The sequence below is a fragment of the Aphis gossypii genome, chromosome X, assembly GCF_020184175.1.
Source record: "Aphis gossypii isolate Hap1 chromosome X, ASM2018417v2, whole genome shotgun sequence".
Lineage (NCBI taxonomy): Eukaryota > Metazoa > Arthropoda > Insecta > Hemiptera > Aphididae > Aphis > Aphis gossypii.
Genome location: NC_065533.1, coordinates 58,028,170 through 58,049,342, shown reverse-complemented (window position 1 = coordinate 58,049,342; position 21,173 = coordinate 58,028,170). Strand labels below are relative to the sequence as shown.

General features: G+C 31.8%; 3 protein-coding genes across 3 annotated transcripts in view; 2 read left to right on the top strand and 1 right to left on the bottom strand.

The window, feature by feature from the left end:
• LOC126551608 (uncharacterized) overlaps positions 1-21,173 on the bottom strand; it is a 231,092-nt gene that overhangs the window by 173,946 nt on the left and 35,973 nt on the right. The gene's annotated exons all lie outside the window — the stretch shown is intronic.
• Positions 18,479-19,096, top strand: LOC126552530 (52 kDa repressor of the inhibitor of the protein kinase-like). The gene has a single exon (XM_050207252.1). It carries the CDS (start codon positions 18,479-18,481, stop codon positions 19,094-19,096), a length of 618 nt encoding a protein of 205 aa, XP_050063209.1.
• On the top strand, positions 19,743-20,348 carry LOC126551605 (52 kDa repressor of the inhibitor of the protein kinase-like). The gene has a single exon (XM_050205500.1). The coding sequence runs from the start codon at positions 19,743-19,745 to the stop codon at positions 20,346-20,348; it is 606 nt and encodes a 201-aa protein (XP_050061457.1).

Sequence of the window (21,173 nt, the reverse complement as noted above, 5' to 3'; positions counted from 1 at the left end):
AAGTTACCTATTATAAACTAGCTATTAAAAGTTACATTATATAAAGAATGAATTACCTTTTGACGTACAACCAATTACACAACATTTATATGCTGCACGGCCCATTTCCAGTTTTCAATAAGTTGAAATGAAAAAAAAAAAATTAACACGATTAAAACGGATGAAAAAACTGTACGACAAAGAAAAAAATAGGAAAGAACACAATGGCGAAAAAATCGGTATGAACGCGATGGCGAAAAAACCGGAAAGAATGCAATGGCGAAAATCAAAAAGACAAAAGCCGAAAAGTAAAAATAAAACATAGAATATGAATTGCGCGCTGGTGGCGATTCTAACGGCTGGTGAATGAACTAATTTTAAAGTCTGTAATCAGCCTATAGAGTTGCCACAGCCTGGGTCTCAGTATTTGATCTCTATTACAAGTGCGCGCCACTGGTTTGACAGGTACTATACATTTTGGAACAGTTTGGATATCACTAACAAGAAATGGCCACTGGGCGCGCGGCGGTCATCCGTACGTTTTCGTGAAGCGTACTATAGTTTATAAATATGTGTTGTAACGATCATATATGTGTAAATAACATTTGTGTTTTACGTTTATTTCAGTTATTACATATATTTCTATTCGTTTTTAAAAATTATCATCAGAAATCGTCTATATCAAAAAGATCACGTCGTCTTACAATATGATTTCATCAATTGTTGTCGCAAAATCAATATTCAGTATTAGACCTTTTAACAAGAAAAGTGTAACGGTTGGATTTTTGGTTAATAAAACCATTTCTGTTATTGTAATACTAGAATGTAATGTTACTAAAAAATTGTTAACCTTCGATTTACTTCAGTGGTGTACACTAATAGCAATTATAGTTCAATAACTAATAATCTACATACTAATTGTAAACGTGTGAAAATAACTGATAACATATATTATTTAGTCAATTTAAATCAGTTAACTATTAAATTGCATGTTAATGACGCAATGCACAATACTTAAGCCCAAAAATCCAAAATGAAATCATTTATACATGCAACAAATTAATACTCGAAAGGATAGTAAAAAGAATTAATTTATCTAAAGGTTTTTGTGTTCTTACTGATGAAACTGCTGATATTGGAGGAATAGAGCAATTTTCAATCTGTGCTAGATACATTTATAATGATGAAATACAAGAAGATTTTTTAAACTTTGTTCCATTGCATAACACTTCAGGAGAAAATTTAGCAATTACATTGTTAGATAGCTTGAAAAACGTTGGTATTGATTTACAATACCTAAGAGGTCAGGGTTATGATGGGATAGCTGCAATGAGTGGCCGGTTTAATGGTGTCCAAGCTATAGTAAAAAACAGTATAAAACAGCGGTATATATTCATTGTAGTGCTCATGTTTTAAATTTAGCTATTTGTAGTGCTTGTGAACTATCTAGTATCAGAAATACAATAGGCATAATTGAAGCAGTGTATAACTTAATGAATACACCAAAAAGACAATGTGTACTACAAAATGAAGTAAAAAGTAAAATTCCTGATTCTAAAAAAGAAAAATTAAAAAAAATGTGTGCTACAAAATGAGTAGAAAAACATAATTCTATCAGAACATTTGTAGAATTACAACCAGCTGTAATTAGTTCATTAGAAGTAATGAGTGGTTGGATTGATAGAGAAATTTCCACAAAAGCTTCACAATTGCTTCTGTCGCTTCGTGATACAACATTCAATGTCAGTTTAATGGTTATTGATTAAATTTTTAAGCATACATATGTGTTATGTAAATCATTACAAAGAGAAAACATTGATTTACTTAAAGCAATTAATCTGGCTGAGGATTTATCTAATGAGATACAAACAATGAGACAAAATACTGATGCAGTCTTTTCAGTTATATTTAAGAACTTGGAAGAAAAATCTGAATGTCTTGATATACAAATTTGTATTCAAAGGACCTGTAAGCGTCAAATCAATCGCTGTAACATAATTAGTAAATCTCCAGAAGAATACTTCAAAATATCAATATTTATACCATTTTTGGATTACTTTTTAGATCAAATAAATAGTCGTTTTATTGAACACTAATTGGTTTTAAAAGGTTTAAAAATGTTATTTAAAAATGAATTGGACAATAATAATAACGACATTTTACAATTGATAGATTTTTATAAAGATTCGGATAATTTAAGTGAACCTGATATTGTAATAGCAGAAATTAAGATGTGGAAAAATGTCTTAAAAAGAACTGAAGAAGATCAAAAGCCAAAAACTGTAATACAATTTCTACAATTTTGTGATGAAGACTTGTTCCCAAATATATACAAGTTAATAGAAATATTATGTATATTACCAGTCACGACATGTACTTCTGAGAGAAGTTTCTCTTCATTAAGAAATCTTAAAACATATCTCAGAAATACTGTATCGGAAGACAGACTAAATGGACTTGCAATGCTTAATATTCATCGAAATAAAATCTTAACACCAGATGATATAATTGAGGAACTTGTAATAAAAAACAGGAGATTAAAATTTTAAAATAATTATAAGTTAAATAATGTAATTTTTATAACATTTTATTACCAATAAAAATTGATTTAAAATTATAGTACCTACCTATTGTAATAAACCTTTCTGTATATGTGCTGTGAATGTGTGTATAACTATTGTAACTATAATATTATAGATATTAACAGTAATATGTTGGTAATGAATTAAACTATAATTATAATTAGAGAACAAATAAAATAAAAATTTTGGACCCCCCCCCCCCCATAAAAAAATCCCGGGTACGCCTCTGTTATATGTATCTATGGTATACCAGTTACTATTCTAACAGATTGTGGTACCAATTTCTTATCAAATTTGTTTAAAGACGTTTGTAAATTATTAAAAATCGAGAAAACTAAAACAACTCTGTGGCATCCCCAATCAAATGGTTATTTGGAACGATCACATTTAACTTTGAAAACGTACTTACGCAGTTTTGTAGACAAAGATAATAATTGGGACGCGTTAATTAGTTATGCTATGTTTTGCTATAATACCACGGTACACACTTCGACAAATTATACTCCATACGAGTTAGTTTTCGGGAAAAAACCAATAATTCCGAAACGTTTTTTTCAAACGACTGTACCACAATACAATTATGATAATAACGCGTTAGATTTAAAAATAATAATGCAAGAAACACATAAGATAGCAAGGGAAAATCTAATAAAAAGAAAAATTCCAATAAGCAATATTATGACCAAAACGCAAACATATTAGAATTACACGTAGGAGATAAAGTGTTACTAAAAGAACAGAACAAGAAAAACGCATTATGTTTTAATTGGTCAGGGCCATACGAGGTGATAATGATTCACGACAATGAAAATATAACAATAAAAAAGGGAGGAAAGACTACAGGATCCACATTAATAATACAAAAAAATATTTCGAGACCGATTTATGAACACTTAAGGTGTCATAATATATTTATATATAATAGCTGTAGGATCCTCTAATGTTTTTTTATTGTTATAAGTAGTCATAGTTATATCATTATCATCAGTATTATTTAGTAAACTCGTTTATCAGGTATGTTATTATTGGAGAATAATTAGATATTAATTCTTCCAACATTTATAATTTTTTTCTTATTTTTTCATTGTATCTTGAAAATGTTTTTGGAAATATAATCATTTAACTTCCATTATCAGTCTAAATCACATGTCTGTTGTTTTGTTGTAGTACAATAAAAACAGCAAGTTCGTTATTATGGATTTCGAATTCGGAATGCTTGACAGAACAAACATTGTACTAATTTCGGGCGCTTTGTCTAACAGTCTGGACCGTTATAGGACAATCAAAATCGAGGGGAGACCTCTACTCCTTACAAAAAATAGACAAATCAAAGCCCATGGGGGAAAATGAAGTATTAAGGGCAATTAAAGAGATCTGTAGGATTTTCAAAGATAAAGAAGAATTACTATTTCCGGTATTAAGACAAATGCGAGACAGCAAAAAAACGAGAAACAGCAATCATAACATTAAATGCATTAAATGATATTTAGAAAAGAATAAAATTAAACAAATTATTTTATTTTGGAATGGAAGTACGGACAAAGAAATAATGGAACGATTAGGTCTAGGAAATTATCCTATGTTAGAAATAAGTAGTTATGATGTAATGAATAATCATTTTTTTATTTACAACTAAAAAACATAAGAACTAAACAAGTAATTGTTTCAGAAGAAATAGGGCACGTCGAAAAATGAGGAAGGTTACTAAATTTAACAGAAACACAATCAAATATGTAATAAAAATCACGCGATAACAAACGCGCACGACCTTTGTACCGACGTGACCATAACTAAATATTTATTCGATAAATTGTTTCGTGTATGTAATAAAAAACAAATTAATATCATAAGTTATTTATAAAGAAAAAAAATAAAGAAAAAAAAACGATAATAAATATAAATATATATTAAGAAAAATATCCAATTTAATTTTATCTACAATGTACACCATTTTCAGAATAACGGTTGTATTATTGGTTGCATGTTGTTCCATTTACGGCATCGAAAGATAATATGCTGACGAGAGAATCATATCGCATTCCGGTTTATTTTTCGAAAACCAGGGTCCAATAAAATTTATGACGACAAAATGGGACCTAGTGGCTTTTTATGATATCTCATCATTTCACCAACGAACAAAAGTAATTAATAATTTCATGGAGACAACCAATAGTGTGTGTGCTCATTTTCAGGAACATAAAATTGTTCAAACAAATTGCGAAACCAATTTCGCGCTAAGTAAATTATTGGTTTATACAACAGAAGAAAAGAAAAGAGTAATTTTTGAATCTATAAGTCATTCTCGAATTTCAAAAAGGGGGATTCCGTACAAAGCAATAGCGAAAGCAGCTCAAATTCTATTTGGGTTGTGCGATCGATTCTGTGTTCAAAGAACCAATACTGTTGTTAACAAATTAACTGATAGTTATAATACGGAAACAAATTTTCTAGAAAAACAAGTTAAAGTAATTAAACTCGACAGGGATGAAGGTCCAGAGGTATTAATTAATAGCAACAACGATTTAATTGAACTACGAAATATGACGTCTGAAGCTAATATGAGAAGCTTTCTAGCATATCATTTTATTCAAACCAATTTAATATTAGAATTATATATAGCCGAGACCGATATATTATTCGACGTCATACAAGCAGCTAAGGTAGGATTAATACACCCAAGCTTATTAACCCCCAAGGAGTTACTAAAACAACTTCTAAATATTAAGGTAGGGATGCCAAGTGGTACAGACTTACCCATAGATTTAAATGAAAGTAATGTACAAGAAATGATACCCCTCTCAGACATAACGATATATTATTCAAATGATAAAATTGTTTTTATTTTAAATATACCTTTGGTATATCAATTCGAATTGACACTTTTTCAGCTAATACCTTTACCAGATTGTAATAATAATAATTGTGTTTATATAAAACCTAATTATAAGTATTTAGCTGTAAGTAAATCTAAAGAAATGTATTCAGTCTATGATGAAATTGACCAAAGCCTTTGTAAACATGCCGGCGATTTCCTTTTATGTCCTGAAATTTATCCTTTACATCCTAGAAGCGGACGTCCTATATGCGAGGTGCTTTTACTACAAGAGCCAAAAGAGGTTCCAGACAGTTGCGAAATCATGCAAGTGCAGTTGCGAGCAAATCTATTTCAAAAATTGAAGTTCAAGAACGAATGGATCTATGCTACACCAGGAGAAACCATATTCATTACATGCGACCAAGACAAGAGAAGTACAAATCATTTTCTAGAAGGAGTAGGTATACTATCTTTAAACGAAACGTGTAAAGCCTATGCGTCACGCGACCTATTGATTCCACATAAAGTCGAAACAGATATCGAACTAATTGATTTTGTACCAAATTCTCAAATTAAAGAACCTGAAGATCGATATGCGAGGTTAACGACTAATATTTTGGAAAATAAGCATATTCGAACCAACCAGATGTTCGATTTAAATATAGTCGCTAAGTCAACAACGGAAATTAAAGAAATGGTGATCAAAGATGCCAAGACAAAACAAATACGAAATAGTAAACGCAGACACGACTACTTATTATATGTAATTAGTACAATAACAATTATCTGTATTGTTCTAACTATAATAAAATGCATAGAAAAACAACCATGGTGCACAATAAGCGGTACCAGGAGATCCAGACGAAATATCGTACCAGATCCAGAAGTAGAATTATGGCATTTTCAAACTCCAGTACAAACCGAAGAACCATACCAGTGAGAACCAAACGAAGACGTTCCAGCTAATCGAACACAGGACCAGATAAAGGACGACATTATTCCATTGCCATCCGCACCTTAGATCAAGACAAGGTATTCCATGTACCCCACCCCGATGTGATATGGAGTATCGTCTTAAAGGGGAGGAATGTAGTAAACCGACGTTGTTTTTAGTATAAAAACGTAGTTCTAAAGTCCAGTGGCCTAGAACTATATCACGCCGCCGAGTCGGACCATTGATGCTGTCTCCTGATTGGATTAGACACATCACGCTATTTCATAGACGTAGATCATCCTATTCTCCATCACGGCATGTTCCATATAAATATGAGTCCTCATCATAGATTTAATTAGAGTTAGTTAAGAGTCAGTTAGACTAAGTCAGTGTTGTCACTTGCTCTCCGGTAGTTAAGTACTTGTGCTTACGCTAACGAAAGCTTTTTCATTTATTGTTTTAACAAGTTAATAAACGTCTTAATTATCTTATTAATCTATTGTTTAACTTATATACCTCATCTCTCCAACCTACGACGGAACGTGCATTCGTCGTAAAAGAAGCGTGCAGCAACCATCACTGGTTACTACAGTAGGATCAGGTTATTATGCTCAGTGTTGAGACTTATCTAGATAAAAATATTAATTATCTATTATCTTTTCTAGATAAAAATGTAAATGTTATCTATTTATTTATCTTAGATAAAAATGTCAGTCATCTGCTAACATTTATCTAGATATTTTATGTTGAAGAAATATTTTTAAATTATTTTTATTTTTGTTCCTGATAATTACTTATTACCATATTGTACTATTTTCGATCGCGTCGACAATGATGGGTCGGTAACGATTTATATTTTATAAATTATAATATTGTGATTCTATTAATAATTTTGTTTACCAAGAATGCTCTCAGACGATACAATTTTTCCCCTCTAGTTGCCGGACACTGTGTCTGAGCCACTAAGATAACAATAACAACAAATACGGAAACAATAATATTTCTATAACTAACGATGGACATAATATTAGAGTATATTATATTAATATATTATCCAATATAAAATAATATGTTCATAATAATATAGTCTAATCACATAATATAAATAAAATAAAACTTATAATAAAATATTATTTTTATAAACGCAGACGTCCGGCAACAAGCATGTCAGGTCGATACTTGGAAAGGCCCAAACTCCGACTTGAACTCCGTAGAAATTAATAACTATAAATAATTATTATTACAATGAAAATAAATCCCTTCATTGTGTACAGCCTATGGGTGCAACGAATTATACGTCAGTATAACATTCATGTTGCTCCACGTGGAGTGATATTTATTTTCGCGTTTTTAATAAACACACACTTTTTTGGTATTAGACCAATAATCAAATTAAATGGGTGATCACCCATTAAATAATTATCATTTCGCGTTCGTCGTTTTTGACACTATCGTCTCCTGAATTTACAACTATCGTTACTTTTTTTTTATTGAAGGATATCTAGTACTAAATTCTTTATTTATTTTGAACGATATTAATAAATTAAATAATAAAATATGAAACGGTTTTTGGTGGCAACATCTTCTAAAAACAATGATGTTTAAAAAAAAACTAAAAATGATTCTGCCACGGATTTTGCTGACTCTCCACACCCATCTGAAGAAGCAACAGAACTTGATTGCTGTGATAGCATAGATCAAATAAATGTATCACAAAGTTATTTATTCGATGGTAAATACTATAACATAGTATCAAATAAGAATGACGGAAAAAAGTTAGTTGCAAAATGTGTCCTGTGCACTAAAGTCATTCGAGGCCAGATTAATTCTACTGGAAATTTCCTGAGTCATCTTAAGATATGTTTTTAAATTTTTTTTACCTTTGAATGTTAAATATCAGAAAGTTATTGTATGTAATTAGTGGGTTAATAAGTTAATTTTAAAATTTAAATTGAAAGTAAAAATATTTTTTTTTATTTGAGATTTTAGCTGAATTTCATATTGTTCTTAAAGACAGCATGCATTTTATTATCTAGACCTCTAGTGTAAAATAATAATTATTTTAATTTACTTAAATGTAAAGACTAAAAGACTTAAGTCCAAACCATAGAAAATATACAGTCGTGTAGAAGATTTTCAAAGGAAAATATTTTGAATTTTAACATTTTCATTATTTTTACCTAGGTACTTAATTATTTTTATTTTTTTTTATAATAAATTACCCAACATCTATCTTAATCTTATATTAATAACTATTTATTTTAATAGTTCAAACACCCATCAATACTTTCAAAAGTTGAAGAGATTGTTGTATAAAAAAAAACTAAACAAAATATTGAGTCTGTATATACTCCTAAACAAATGACATTGCCTTCATTTAAAAGCAGCAGTATGACAAAAAATCATGTAAGTTAAATTTACTTATTGTATGGGTATATTATACGAAGTCATTTAATGTTTAATATAATAATATGTAATATATTAATATGTATATTATAATATATTTATATTATATCATCTGTGTTGAATACAAGTTATTTTAAATTTCGTGCGGTCATGCCGTAACAATAACGTGCCGTAATGTTGCCACGCCGGAGCGTTGTCCGTAATCCAACCTTTGGACCCCCGATATAGCTGCGACCAAGCTAGCCGTCGCCGGTGCCCCGCCGCCGTCTTTTTTGTCGTATTTCTATTTTCTACCGTCAACAGAACTGGTCTACGATCCGGTGTCCCGTCGCCGTTACTCCGCCATTGTTTCTGTTTTGGCCGTCTGAGCTCATCCGAGCTGATCGTCGTTCCACGCCTTATCGTATTCGCGATCGTACTGTTTTTTGGCTCGCTTGCCACCCGGCTTATTGTATTTTGTGGCATCACCCGTCCGTTTCTATGCAACACGACCCGAGCCGGTCTGCTCACCCACGTGTCCTTTGCCCGTCCGTCCTACGCTGTGCAAGCACGTGGCCGTGATCCTCGTAATTTTTTTGTATGTTAGTGCCGTCGCCCGTCCGTCTTACGCAGTGCGACCCGTGTAGTGCCCCTTTTTCGCTTTTCACGTATTGTTCGCCTACGACGTCGATTTCGCCGCGTGAACACATTAAAACATATTCAGTCATTTTGTCATTTTTGCCGCGGTTCGCGTCGTCGAGTTCGCGACCGTTATTGCCATCCGAGCGTGTGTCGTCAGGTGGTTTTATGTTTTTCACGCTCGCTCTATTCGAGTGATCTAACATACACCCGTACACATCGTCGTTGCCCCGTTTTTGTCGTGATTAACATTCGCGCAGTTGTCGCAGCTCCATTCAGCGCCCCCGACGGTTATCATCAACCACTTATCACGTCGTCAACATCAATATCGCCGGGTATCAGGTCGTACACGCGATTTATTATTTGTTATTATTAATTGGTCGTCGATTTATTATCCGACGTTGTAATTTGTATTTTGTATTTTGTATTTTTATTTTTGTTCAATCGTTTTCCGCCGATCGATTTGTGATCGTGCGCCCCATTTACTAACCCTACATAGCACGTAAGATTATTTCTTTGTAGAACCGACGCAATTAATTTATATATATTATCAGTCATAAAATTCTATTGTTTTATATTTATGTTAGGGTTCCTTCACTCATCATCGTTTTAGTTATATTGTTGTCATAGGAGTTAACCAGCCTCCTCACCCCCCATTATTAGTGTTATACAGTCCACCCTCTACCAGGTTACATGATCGACAAGACAATCGAACACACGGCGGGTTGCGTGTTGGCAGCCGTTCGCGCGCGCACACATACACGCGTACGCGTATTTCGCCGTGCCGGCTTTACTTGTGCAGCCGCTAACGAACAATCTATGAGCATTAGAATAGTAAACACAACAAATCAAATTATTCTGTCTGGCATAAAAATTAAATCTACTACTGTTCCATAAGATTGATTTTATTAATAATTGGCAGTTGGCAGTAAAAATTATCATTTTTATTTTTGTTGTAATTTTTTAAGCATATTTTACAACCTATTTAATAAATAATATTTAATAATTATTAATAAATTGTTATTCTTGAAATTTTCTTACATATTGAATAAAAATGTCTATACATATTACCAGAGCTAGGATTTATATGCGAATAAAAACAAGGAAATATGCTTTTTTTTCTTCAAATATGCAAAAATATGCATTTTATATTTTTATTGAGAGGTTCCTACACATAAAACAATTGTTACAAAAAAATATTTATTTTTCGCAATAAATCAGTTATTGGTTAATTTTAATAGATTAAAAATTATTTATTAATAATTCGCATGCATAGCTGATATTTATGAATTATTGTATATTATTAAATTCATATGTTGAATGTTACTTCATATTTTTAAATTTTCGAAAATAAATGATCTGCGATTGGATTGGATCGTTGACCAAAAATCCTAGTTATATATACTTAGATAAATTGAATAATTACCGGCTAGGCTCAATATATGCAAAAACATCTAAAATAAAAATAGTATCATTTTCATAAGAATAATATAAGTCGTGGACATTACTCACTAAAACTCCATTTGGACGTAGCAAAAGAAACATGCTGTTGCATATTTTATCCTAACCCTGTATATTACCTCCTGTATTATATTTTAATTATTATTTTGTATTTTATAGTATGATATTATTGTAACTTGCCTACTTACATTATCGAATAAATAAATTAAGCAAATAATAATTTTTCTTTTAGATTTGTCAGTTAGTGTTTAACTATATTGTTGAAGAAATGCGACCTTTAATCACCCGTGAAAAACCAGCCTTTCATCGGCTCATTAAAGGATTAACAGGAATTACTGACACAGCTTTACTTCCAAACCGTAAAACTATATCTAAAGAGTTTAAACTGAAGTATAATAATTATGTATCTACATTAACTAGTTTAATTGATAAACAAGATTATATATGTAACACTGCTGATATATGGAGCACAAATAATAAGAGTTTTATAGAGATGACTAGCCACTTTATTGATAGTAAAACCTATAAACGGTATTCATATGTATTAGGTTGCAGAAAAATAAAAGGTAGTCATAACTTTTTAAACATTGCTGAAGTCATAAATGAAATCTCTGAAACTTATCAAATAAACAATTCCAAAATTACTCACATTATTACAGATAATGCTAGTAATTTTGGTAAAGCTTTTCGAACTTTTTCTAATGTTTCTACTAGTGGATCTGATTCTTATAATGTAGGTGACTTTAATTCTGAATTAGAAATCGATAGTGATGTTTCAAATAGTGACTGTGAAAATAATACTAACGTTGAGTATATTAATGTAGGTGATTTGCTTTCGGAATCAAATAATTCAAGGAATCCTGACTCTGATTATAACAATATTTGTTTGCCCAATCATTTAACTTATTGCGCTCATACACTAAATCTGATAGCTACAACAGATATTGAAAAAATTGACGATAAAAATTATTTAAAAATATCTAAAATTACTTTTGATAAATTAAATTCATTTTGGAATCTTCTTAGTAGAAGTACCGTGGCATCGGACAAAGTTTATGATTATTGTAATGTTAAATTTCCAGTCCCAATAATCACTAGATGGAACTCTATGTTTGATGCAATTAAAAAAATATTAGCTTTTAAAGAAAAACTTATTGTTATATTTGAAGAGTTAAAATTAATTAAATTAAAAATTGCAGAATGGACATTCTTAGAAGAATATTTTAAAATAATGCAGCCATTAGCAGTTGCATTAGATAAATTGCAGGGTGAAAAACGCAGCTTTCTGGAATACGTTACTCCGACTATAATTGATTTAAGGCGTTTATTAATTCAATCTACACACTTGATTTACTGTAAACCTTTAAGTTTATGTTTAATTGTCAGTCTTGAAAAAAAGGTTTGATTATTTGTTTAACTTGAGTTCTCCTAACAGCAAAGATTTTATTTTAGCTGCCATGAGTCATCCAAAATTTAAAAGTAGTTAGATATGTTGACTTATGCAAACAATTATTTATAAATGAATGTAAATTAATGAATTCTAATTCCGATTTTACAGAATACGTTTCTTCTTTCGATAATAGTGATAGCAATAGTGAAACTGAATTTTATAGTAGAGTTTCTTCACAAGATAATTCTTTAATTGATGATTCCAGCAACTCAGAGTTAACTAACTGTTAGAAATTCCAATCTAACTAGCGTTCAAGCTTTATCTTTTTTAAACTCAAAAAAAAAGAACTAAATATCTTGGATTAATTTCCTGTAGTTAAAAAATTATTTTTTAAATTTAATACTTCAATACCGTCTTCTGCGCCTATTGAAAGGTTAATCAGTGGGACAATTCAGGTCTTAACTCCAAGGCGTAATCGACTTGAAGATAAAAATTTTGAGATGCTTCTTTGCTGCAAATGTTTAATGCAACAAGAATAGTTATAAAGGGTATTTTTGTAATATTTGTATATTGTATAATTGAAAGTAATGACCTAAAAGATACCTTTTAATTTAAATAGATAAAGTACTTTAAAAAGTACCTATTGAAGTGTTCCTTCATATTAGATATATTGTGTATTATTATTACGACAATTATCTCTCCATTTATTATTTTTAAGTAAACTGTAATTGGCTTTAAAGTATGCTGTATAGAAAATAAGAAACTTGTAAGAAAAACAATATACATAATTAATTATTTTATGTTTTAATGATTATTAATTTGAACAATAAAGGTTATATAACAATATATATATATATTTTTTGTGCATCTTTTATTGTCTTGTTAATAGAGATCATGTCACGGTACGCAACGGCTGCCAGTACAAAGTACAGGCACCGCAGCGACCGGTCTACGACTTTATCAACCACCACCACGGATGACAACGACGCGACATCGTCGCTCCCTCCACGCCGCAAAGGCTAGGCGGACGGTAAGACAAGTCGGGCCGGACGAGTGCCGGCCGTCGGCGATCGCGCTCTCTTGCAAAACCCGTGAACCGGACAACAACAGTTCCGTACGACTTTTTGTAATTTTTTTTGTTTTTGGTTCGATTTCCATCGTAAGCCGCAAACTCCACGTTTTGTTGTGTTTTTTCCTTTTCGTGTAATCACACTTATTGTTGTGTACCCAACATTGTTCATCTTTCTTTTTTGTGCCAATCACGCGTCCCGTGCGCAAGAAAAAGACGTAGAACGCAAGCGACGTTGTTGTTTTTTTTGTTTATTTCACCACCTCGCTCGTTGCGACCAACCTGCGCCACTACTACCGCCACCAGGTCGTGTCAAATTGACTCCCCGCAGAGGAATCACCTCCAGTCAAAGTCAGCGCAAAGGTAAGAGTTTTTATTCACGCTGACACATACCTCGGATAAATTGCTTATTATATTAGTATTGAGGTATTTTAGCCAGGTCTGTGTTTTCCGGTTAGCTAGGATTCCCCAGTTAGAATTACGTAAGAAGTATTTTAGTACATAAAAGGAGTAACTAATTGTCAATTTATTCCACATCATACAATAAAACATACATTTAACTGTAGTGATCTTTTCGTTTTACCTTTGATAACAGACGTTATGCCCCGACACTACAGTTACCATCAGGCATTCGAAAAAAATATGAACACTTATTACTCGCTGATCCGAACTTTGACGTACCAGCACAAATAGACATTTTACTAGGTGGTGATATCTTCCCAAATATTGTTCGTCCATGCGCAGATACCATTCATTCGTCTGGTTATCCATCGGCTTTAGATACCCTCCTTGGTTGGGTTGTGTGTGGAGCCATCTCACAGTGTAATATGTCGCCAGCTGTTTCACTAACAACAGCGTTGACTCAAACAATTGATAGTTTACTACGCAAATTTTGGACTGTTGAAGAATCCGTTGTGCCAGCATTACCTACCACTGAGGATCAGTATTGTCTGTGTAGTGAACCTGTTCAGACGTATTTTATATTACAGTAATTATTGCTCTCTTATCTCTCTGTTTTAAAGTTCGAATTTTAATAAGTAAATTAATATCAATAATAATAAACTCAATTATTATCTCCTATATGATATTTCCGTTAATAAACATTGAATAATTACGTTAATTTATTCTGTTACAAAATTATTATAATCTTAACTACCCAATAATGGATGCTAAATTGGATGGTATTTTAAGCTCAATAAACGAATTGAAGACAACACAAAATAAATTGGTGAATGCAGCTAATGAGCAAGGTAAAACACTAAAATCATTTACCAAAAAATTAGATGACCTTAACTCAAAATTTGTTAATCTTGAAACCAAACTCTCAGAATTAGAAGCCGAAAACACGCAATTGAAAAGTCGTTTTGACTTATTCGAACAAGATTATGTTTCGTTTAAACAAAAAACAAGTTCATCAGCTTATCAAATAGAAATATTAAACGAACTATATGACCTACAATCTAGAGCAAATAATATAATTGTTTTTAATTTACCGGAACTTAATTCTGAAAATTCTGAAAACTTTTCAGATACGTTACAATTAAACAATTTATTTAGTGATTCTGGTTTAAATCTTCAAATAATAAAAACACATCGTCTTGGAAAACCTATATCAAATCAACCTCGTCCTCTTAAAGTTACACTTCCAAATGTCAGTGACACTTTTTCGGTCTTACGCTCTCAATCTAAACTCCACGGATCACAAAAATGGCCTGACATACGTTTCTCTTCCGACCGTTCAGCTAAACAACGTAAATTCATGTCAAATCTACGTGAAGAGCTAAGAAAAAGAAGAGAAAATGGTGAAAAAGATATAATTATAAAATATATAAAAGGTATTCCAACTATTATTTATTCAAAAAACTAATAAAACCCACTCCATTTACGTTAGATATTTATTACCAAAATTTTCGGGGTTTAAATACTAAAATAAACTACTTAAATGCTCAAATCCCATACTCTAATTTTGATATATTCGCGTTTACTGAAACTTGGCTTTCAAAAAATATTAATTCCTCTGAATTGGGTTTTAAAAATTATAATGTATACAGATTGTGATAAAATAAATGAATGCGGAGACGAATGTTTGCTTCAAATATTATATTATCTTTTTTATTTTATTGTTTGTACTGTATTAGTTATTTTCACAATATTTTCTTTTATAATACTTCTAATTGCATAAAGCCATTTACATTTCAAAATACATATAACAAGGAAAGATTTTACAATATAACATATAATTGGAATGGACTCACTGATTCTGCCTGTCAAGTATTGAGATGCTGTCCAATTGTGCCTTGGTAGCCTGTTGCGGATAGTCCAAACTGTGGGTGTCAATGTCTCGGGTGAGGACGGGGAAGTTGAACGGCTATAGTAATTTTTAACGATGGTGTTAATTTTAATCGGACGATAGTTTAACGGTTTGTTCGAATCACACGGTAGAGTCGGTAAACTTATCAATACGTTTATCATGCGTTTATGTATACGAAAGACTCGAATCAGCGTTGTAACGCAGTGAATCGATCGGCGGTATCACTTATCACGATTTGATAGTGTAACGCTGTGCCTCGATCGGCGGTTAGGTACGATTAATCTGCACTGTAACGCGGTGTCTCGATCAGCGGTACTAATATTACGTTCTGAGAGTGTAACGCTGCGTCTCGATCAGCGGTTAGGTACGATTAATCTGCACTGTAACGCGGTGTCTCGATCGGCGGTAACAAGTATAACTATGATGAAACGATAGTCGCTCGTACTGTCTGTGCTTCCGTGACGACGGTAAACACCAGATACGGCACGTAAAAGCGGCGGCGGAATATTACGTTCGGCGGCGGCGAATGAAACGGCGATACTTGTTCGTACTGTATGTGCTTCCGTGACGACGGTAAACACCAGATACGGCAAGTGAAAGTGGCGGCGGCGAATGAAACGGCGATACTTGTTCGTACTGTATGTGCTTCCGTGACGACGGTAAACACCAGATACGGCAAGTGAGGGCGGCGGCGGCGATACTTGTTCGTACTGTCTGTACTTCCGTTAAGACGGCAAATACCAGATACGGCAAGTAGGTAGCGGCGGAATAACACAAGGCAAGTCGCGCTGTTTGTGCTTCCGTTACGACGGTAAATACCAGACACGACTGCTGACGGGGAAAGATGATTTTGGCCGGCTCACCGGGGTCTATTTACTACATGTTACGACTACGGCGGGTTTTGAGAGCATCGACTTCGGTGTGTGGCATTTTGTTGGTATTTGGTGATCCCTCTTCTGCGGATAGTCTCGTGAAGCAGTGGAGTGCGTTCTGAGATACCCTTTAACTCGTGGCGTGATTAAGTTTGCCTGTAAGTTGTGTTTTTTTATCTTTAAATATCGCTGGTACACATCGTTCCAAGAGGCAGGCGAGTACCGTGACATCTAGTGCGGTTTTATTTGCACTCAGTATAGAGAAAACTATACGTGATAGTTCCAGAACGGTCTGCGGGTGGCGCGTCGCTAGCGTATTTATACGTTATTAGGAGAAATATAAAATAGTCAATTCTGTCTCGTTACAAGATGTGACCGTAATACTAATACTAGTAGCTTCTCTAGAGGAGGTGGTGTTCTTATTTCCGTCAAGAATACATTATATTCAGAGTTATTAAATACATCTTCTTGTCCACTAGAAATTTTAATTGTTTTAATAAATTAGATAAGAGAATATGTATTGTTAGTTCTGTGTATTTCCCTATCAGCTCATCAGTAGATTTGTATACTTCATATTTTGATATCATGTATAATATGTTAAAGAGTTACCCAAATGCTGAATTTTTATTATTAGATGATTTTAATTTACCCTCGGCAGCCTTTTCTAATGCAAAATCTCTTTTTTTAACAATTTATCCTTTCTTAATTTTAAGCAAATTAATAATGTTTTAAATAAAAATAATGTCTTACTCGATTATGTCATAACAAACTCAGACACCTGTCATGTTTCCTTAAATACTTTACCTATTGTTAATGTCGATTTACATCACCCCCTCTCATTATTAACCATTCATTCCCTTACCTTCATATAAATAATCTAGAACATCATGAAATACTATATAATTGGAACAAAGCTAATTACAGACAAATTATTCTCAAGCTGAGCTCTATGAATTGGCAAAATATTATAACCGATAGGCAGTCGGGCAGTATCGCAGTGAATGCAGAACGTATTATTTTGTCATTTTGATATAGGATTTAAATTTTTCAACTATAATACTCAGAGAAAATGGCAGAAAAAAGAAAAAATCAAACTTTGTTGAATTTTTTCACAAAAAAAACAAAAAATGTAAGTAAAATGTTTAATTTGTATTAGAAGATACGTTCTTCGTTGTAGGTTCATATAAATATTAAGAAAAAAACAATTTACTGGACTGTACATATTATTTTAAAATTTATTTTAATGCATTTTTAAGACTGAATACTCCTCCGTCGCGTCGACTTTATAACAATATAAGTTATAACATTACGCACACACTGCAAATCGAAATAAATTTACCGGTCAACCGCGCGCGCGCATATACACACCCAGACTCATTAGTAATTATTCATTACATAGTATAAGTTGTATGTTTATGTTAATCTACGATCATAATCTTTGGTATCGTGAATTATATAATATTATAATATTGTCCAAAATAAATGATTACCTATAAATATTAAACCACTTAATCCAATATGAAAATAAATAAATAATTTTTAAATATTTATTAATTTAAATAATATTTTTTTATATTAGTCAACTTGCAGTGATCCTATCATTGAAGAAAATGAGGTAAAGCAGAATATTGTAGTTTTTGAAGAAAAAAAACAAATTGATAAATCAGAATCAGAATCTGATTCTAAATTTGATATTGGTCTTTATATCAATTGTTCAAAACCTCTAACCAATACAGAAAAAATTTCAATTTTACATAATTTATGGGTGCCTGATGTAAATTATAAATTTCCAGCTCAAGATAATGGCAAGTTTAAACGTACTTTTCAATTGAAATTGCTTAATACATTTAATTGGTTGGCTTATTCAAAACTGAAAGAAGGGGCCTTTTGTATGTATTGTGTACTTTTCTTGCATCAAACAAATGTTGGTAAAGGTTCTCACGTAGAACTAGGAAAACTTGTTACCAAACCTCTTATTAAATTAAAAGATGCATTAGAATCTTAAAAAAATCATGCCAACTTAAATTTCCATAAAACTGCAATGTTAAATGCCGATATTGTAATTAAAATACATAACAAGGAACAGGATAATGTATATGTGCAATTAAATACTAAGGAAAAGCAAGACATTTTAAAAAATCGTTCATCTTTGAAACCTATTATTCAGACTATTCGATTGTGCGGAAGGCAACAGATTGCATTAAGAGGGCATGCAGACTCTGGACGAATTGAAATTAATGAACCTACTGAGAATGATGGAAATTTTCGTTGTCTCCTACGATTTAGAGCCAATAATGGTGATATAGTTTTAAAAGAGCATCTAGAAATGAGTGATTTGAATGCTATGTATACAAGTCCTCAAATCCAAAATGAAATAATTACTATTTTTGGAGAACTAATTCAATCTGAAATAGTTAAACAAATATCAAAATCCAGTTTTTTTTCTGTTCTCGCCGACGAGACAACTGATATTAATCAAATTGAACAATTTTCAGTATGCATAAGATACCTAGATGAAGAATCAATGATAGTTCAGGAAAACTTTTTAGCATTTATTTCTGTTCAGGATGTAACAGGAGAAGGTTTAGCTAACACTTTACTAGAAACATTGAAAAACCTTGGTTTAAATTTAGAAAAAAATGCGTGGTCAAGGCTATGATGGGGCGGCGACCATGTCGGGTGCTTTTAATGGTGTACAGGCAATTGTGAAAAAAAAATATCCTAAAGCGTTATACACTTATTGCATATCGCATTCTTTGAATCTTTGTTTGTCTGACGCTTCTAAGGCTCAAGATATTCGAAATGCTTTTGGAACTGTATCAGAATGTTGTGCATTTTTTCACTACTCCGCAAAAAGAACCCACATTTTAAAAGAAAAAGTTTTAGAAATTAATCCAAAAACTCAGGCACATAAACTTAAATCACTGTGCGAAACTAGATGGGTTTTGCGTCACGAGGCTATAATGATTTTTAAAGAATTTTTGCAGCCAATAGTTTCTGCTTTAGAGCAAATTGAAAATGATTTAAAAAATAAGGAATCAATAAAACGAGCACATAATCTTTTGAATAATATCTGCAATTTCAATTTCTTAGTAGCTATCTATGTTTCAAATAAATTATTGAGTTTTACTTACAATTTATCTGAGTATTTACAAACTAAGAATATAGATTTAGTAAACGCATTTGAAAGTGTATCCAAAGTCTCCAAGAAATTTCAAGATATTAGAGAAAATTCAAATGTCGAGTTTCATGAAATTTATGAGGGAGTAAAAAGTATTTCAGTTTTGTTAAATGTTAATGAAACTATGCCACGTATTTGTGTTAGACAAAAAAATCGAAATAATGTACCTTTTAAAGATATTGAAGAATTTTACAGACGCACAATATTTATTCCATACTTAGATGATTTGCTTTGCTCATTAAAACAACGTTTTCTATCTCATAAAGATACTATAAAATCATTACAGTATGTATTGCTGTCTTTGGCTGTTGATAACCCATTTTCGTGTTTAAAACCGGCTGTTCAATTTTATGAAGACGATTTACCAGGTTATCAAGATATTATTGAAGCTGAATTTACATTATGGCAGTCTAAGTGGAAAACAGTTGGACCAAAGTTCAGACCATTAAATGCAATCGAAACCTTAACCAACTGTGACAGCAATATGTTTCCAAACATGTATCAACTCCTAAAGTTAATATCAGTACTACCTGTATCGACTTCTACTGCAGAAAGGAGTTTTTCTTCTTTGAGAAGACTAAAAACTTACCTTAGAAATTCAACTTCAGAATCAAGACTTGTCGGACTCGCACTACTATCCATTCATAGAGATATTGACATTTCAGATGATCAAATATTGGACAAATTTGCTAACAGCGGAAAGGCTCGAAGGTTAAAATTGTCACTTTAATTTTTTGTAAATAAATATTATTAATTTTTTTTTATTCATCATATTATATTCATGTTTATTAAATTCGAATTTGTTTTATTATATAAAATGTTATTTTACTAAATTATGTCCAATTGAAAAGAAAATTGATTACTATTTTTAATGTTTTTTTTTAAATAAATAATTTATTGTATATTACTAAACCACCGCTGTGTAAAAAATTGATCGCCACTGCCAACAATGGTCAAGATATCGTTAATCTTTTTGGAAAATTTTTCTCTAACGTATACAAAGAACCTCTATTAAATTTACCAGATATCCATATTAATGAATCACCTTTCTGTATGAACAGCTTTGATATATCACTTGAAGAAGTTTTTTTTGAATTAGATAATCTAAAATTAAATTTGTCAACAGACCCCGATAATCTGTCGGCTACCTTTTTATACGAATGTCGTTTTGCCCTTGCTCCTCATATTCATTTTCTTTTTAACCAGTCTTTAAATTCTGGTATATTTCCTACGATCTGGAAAACTGTGTTTATTTCCCCTATTTTCAAGAAATGTGATCGCTCTACCGTAGATAATTACCGCCCAATTTCGAAAATGTCTATACTTCCAAAAATATTCTCAAAAATAATAAATAATAAAATATCTCTTATATTAAATAAATTTTTACACGATACTCAACATGGTTTTCGTAAAGGGCATTCTACCATAACTAATTTAGCCGTATTCAAACACAATATAATCGATTCATTCTTAGCTAAATTCCAAATGGATACAGTCTTCACTGATTTCAATAAAGCGTTTGATAGTGTGGATCATTTTATACTTATACATAAAC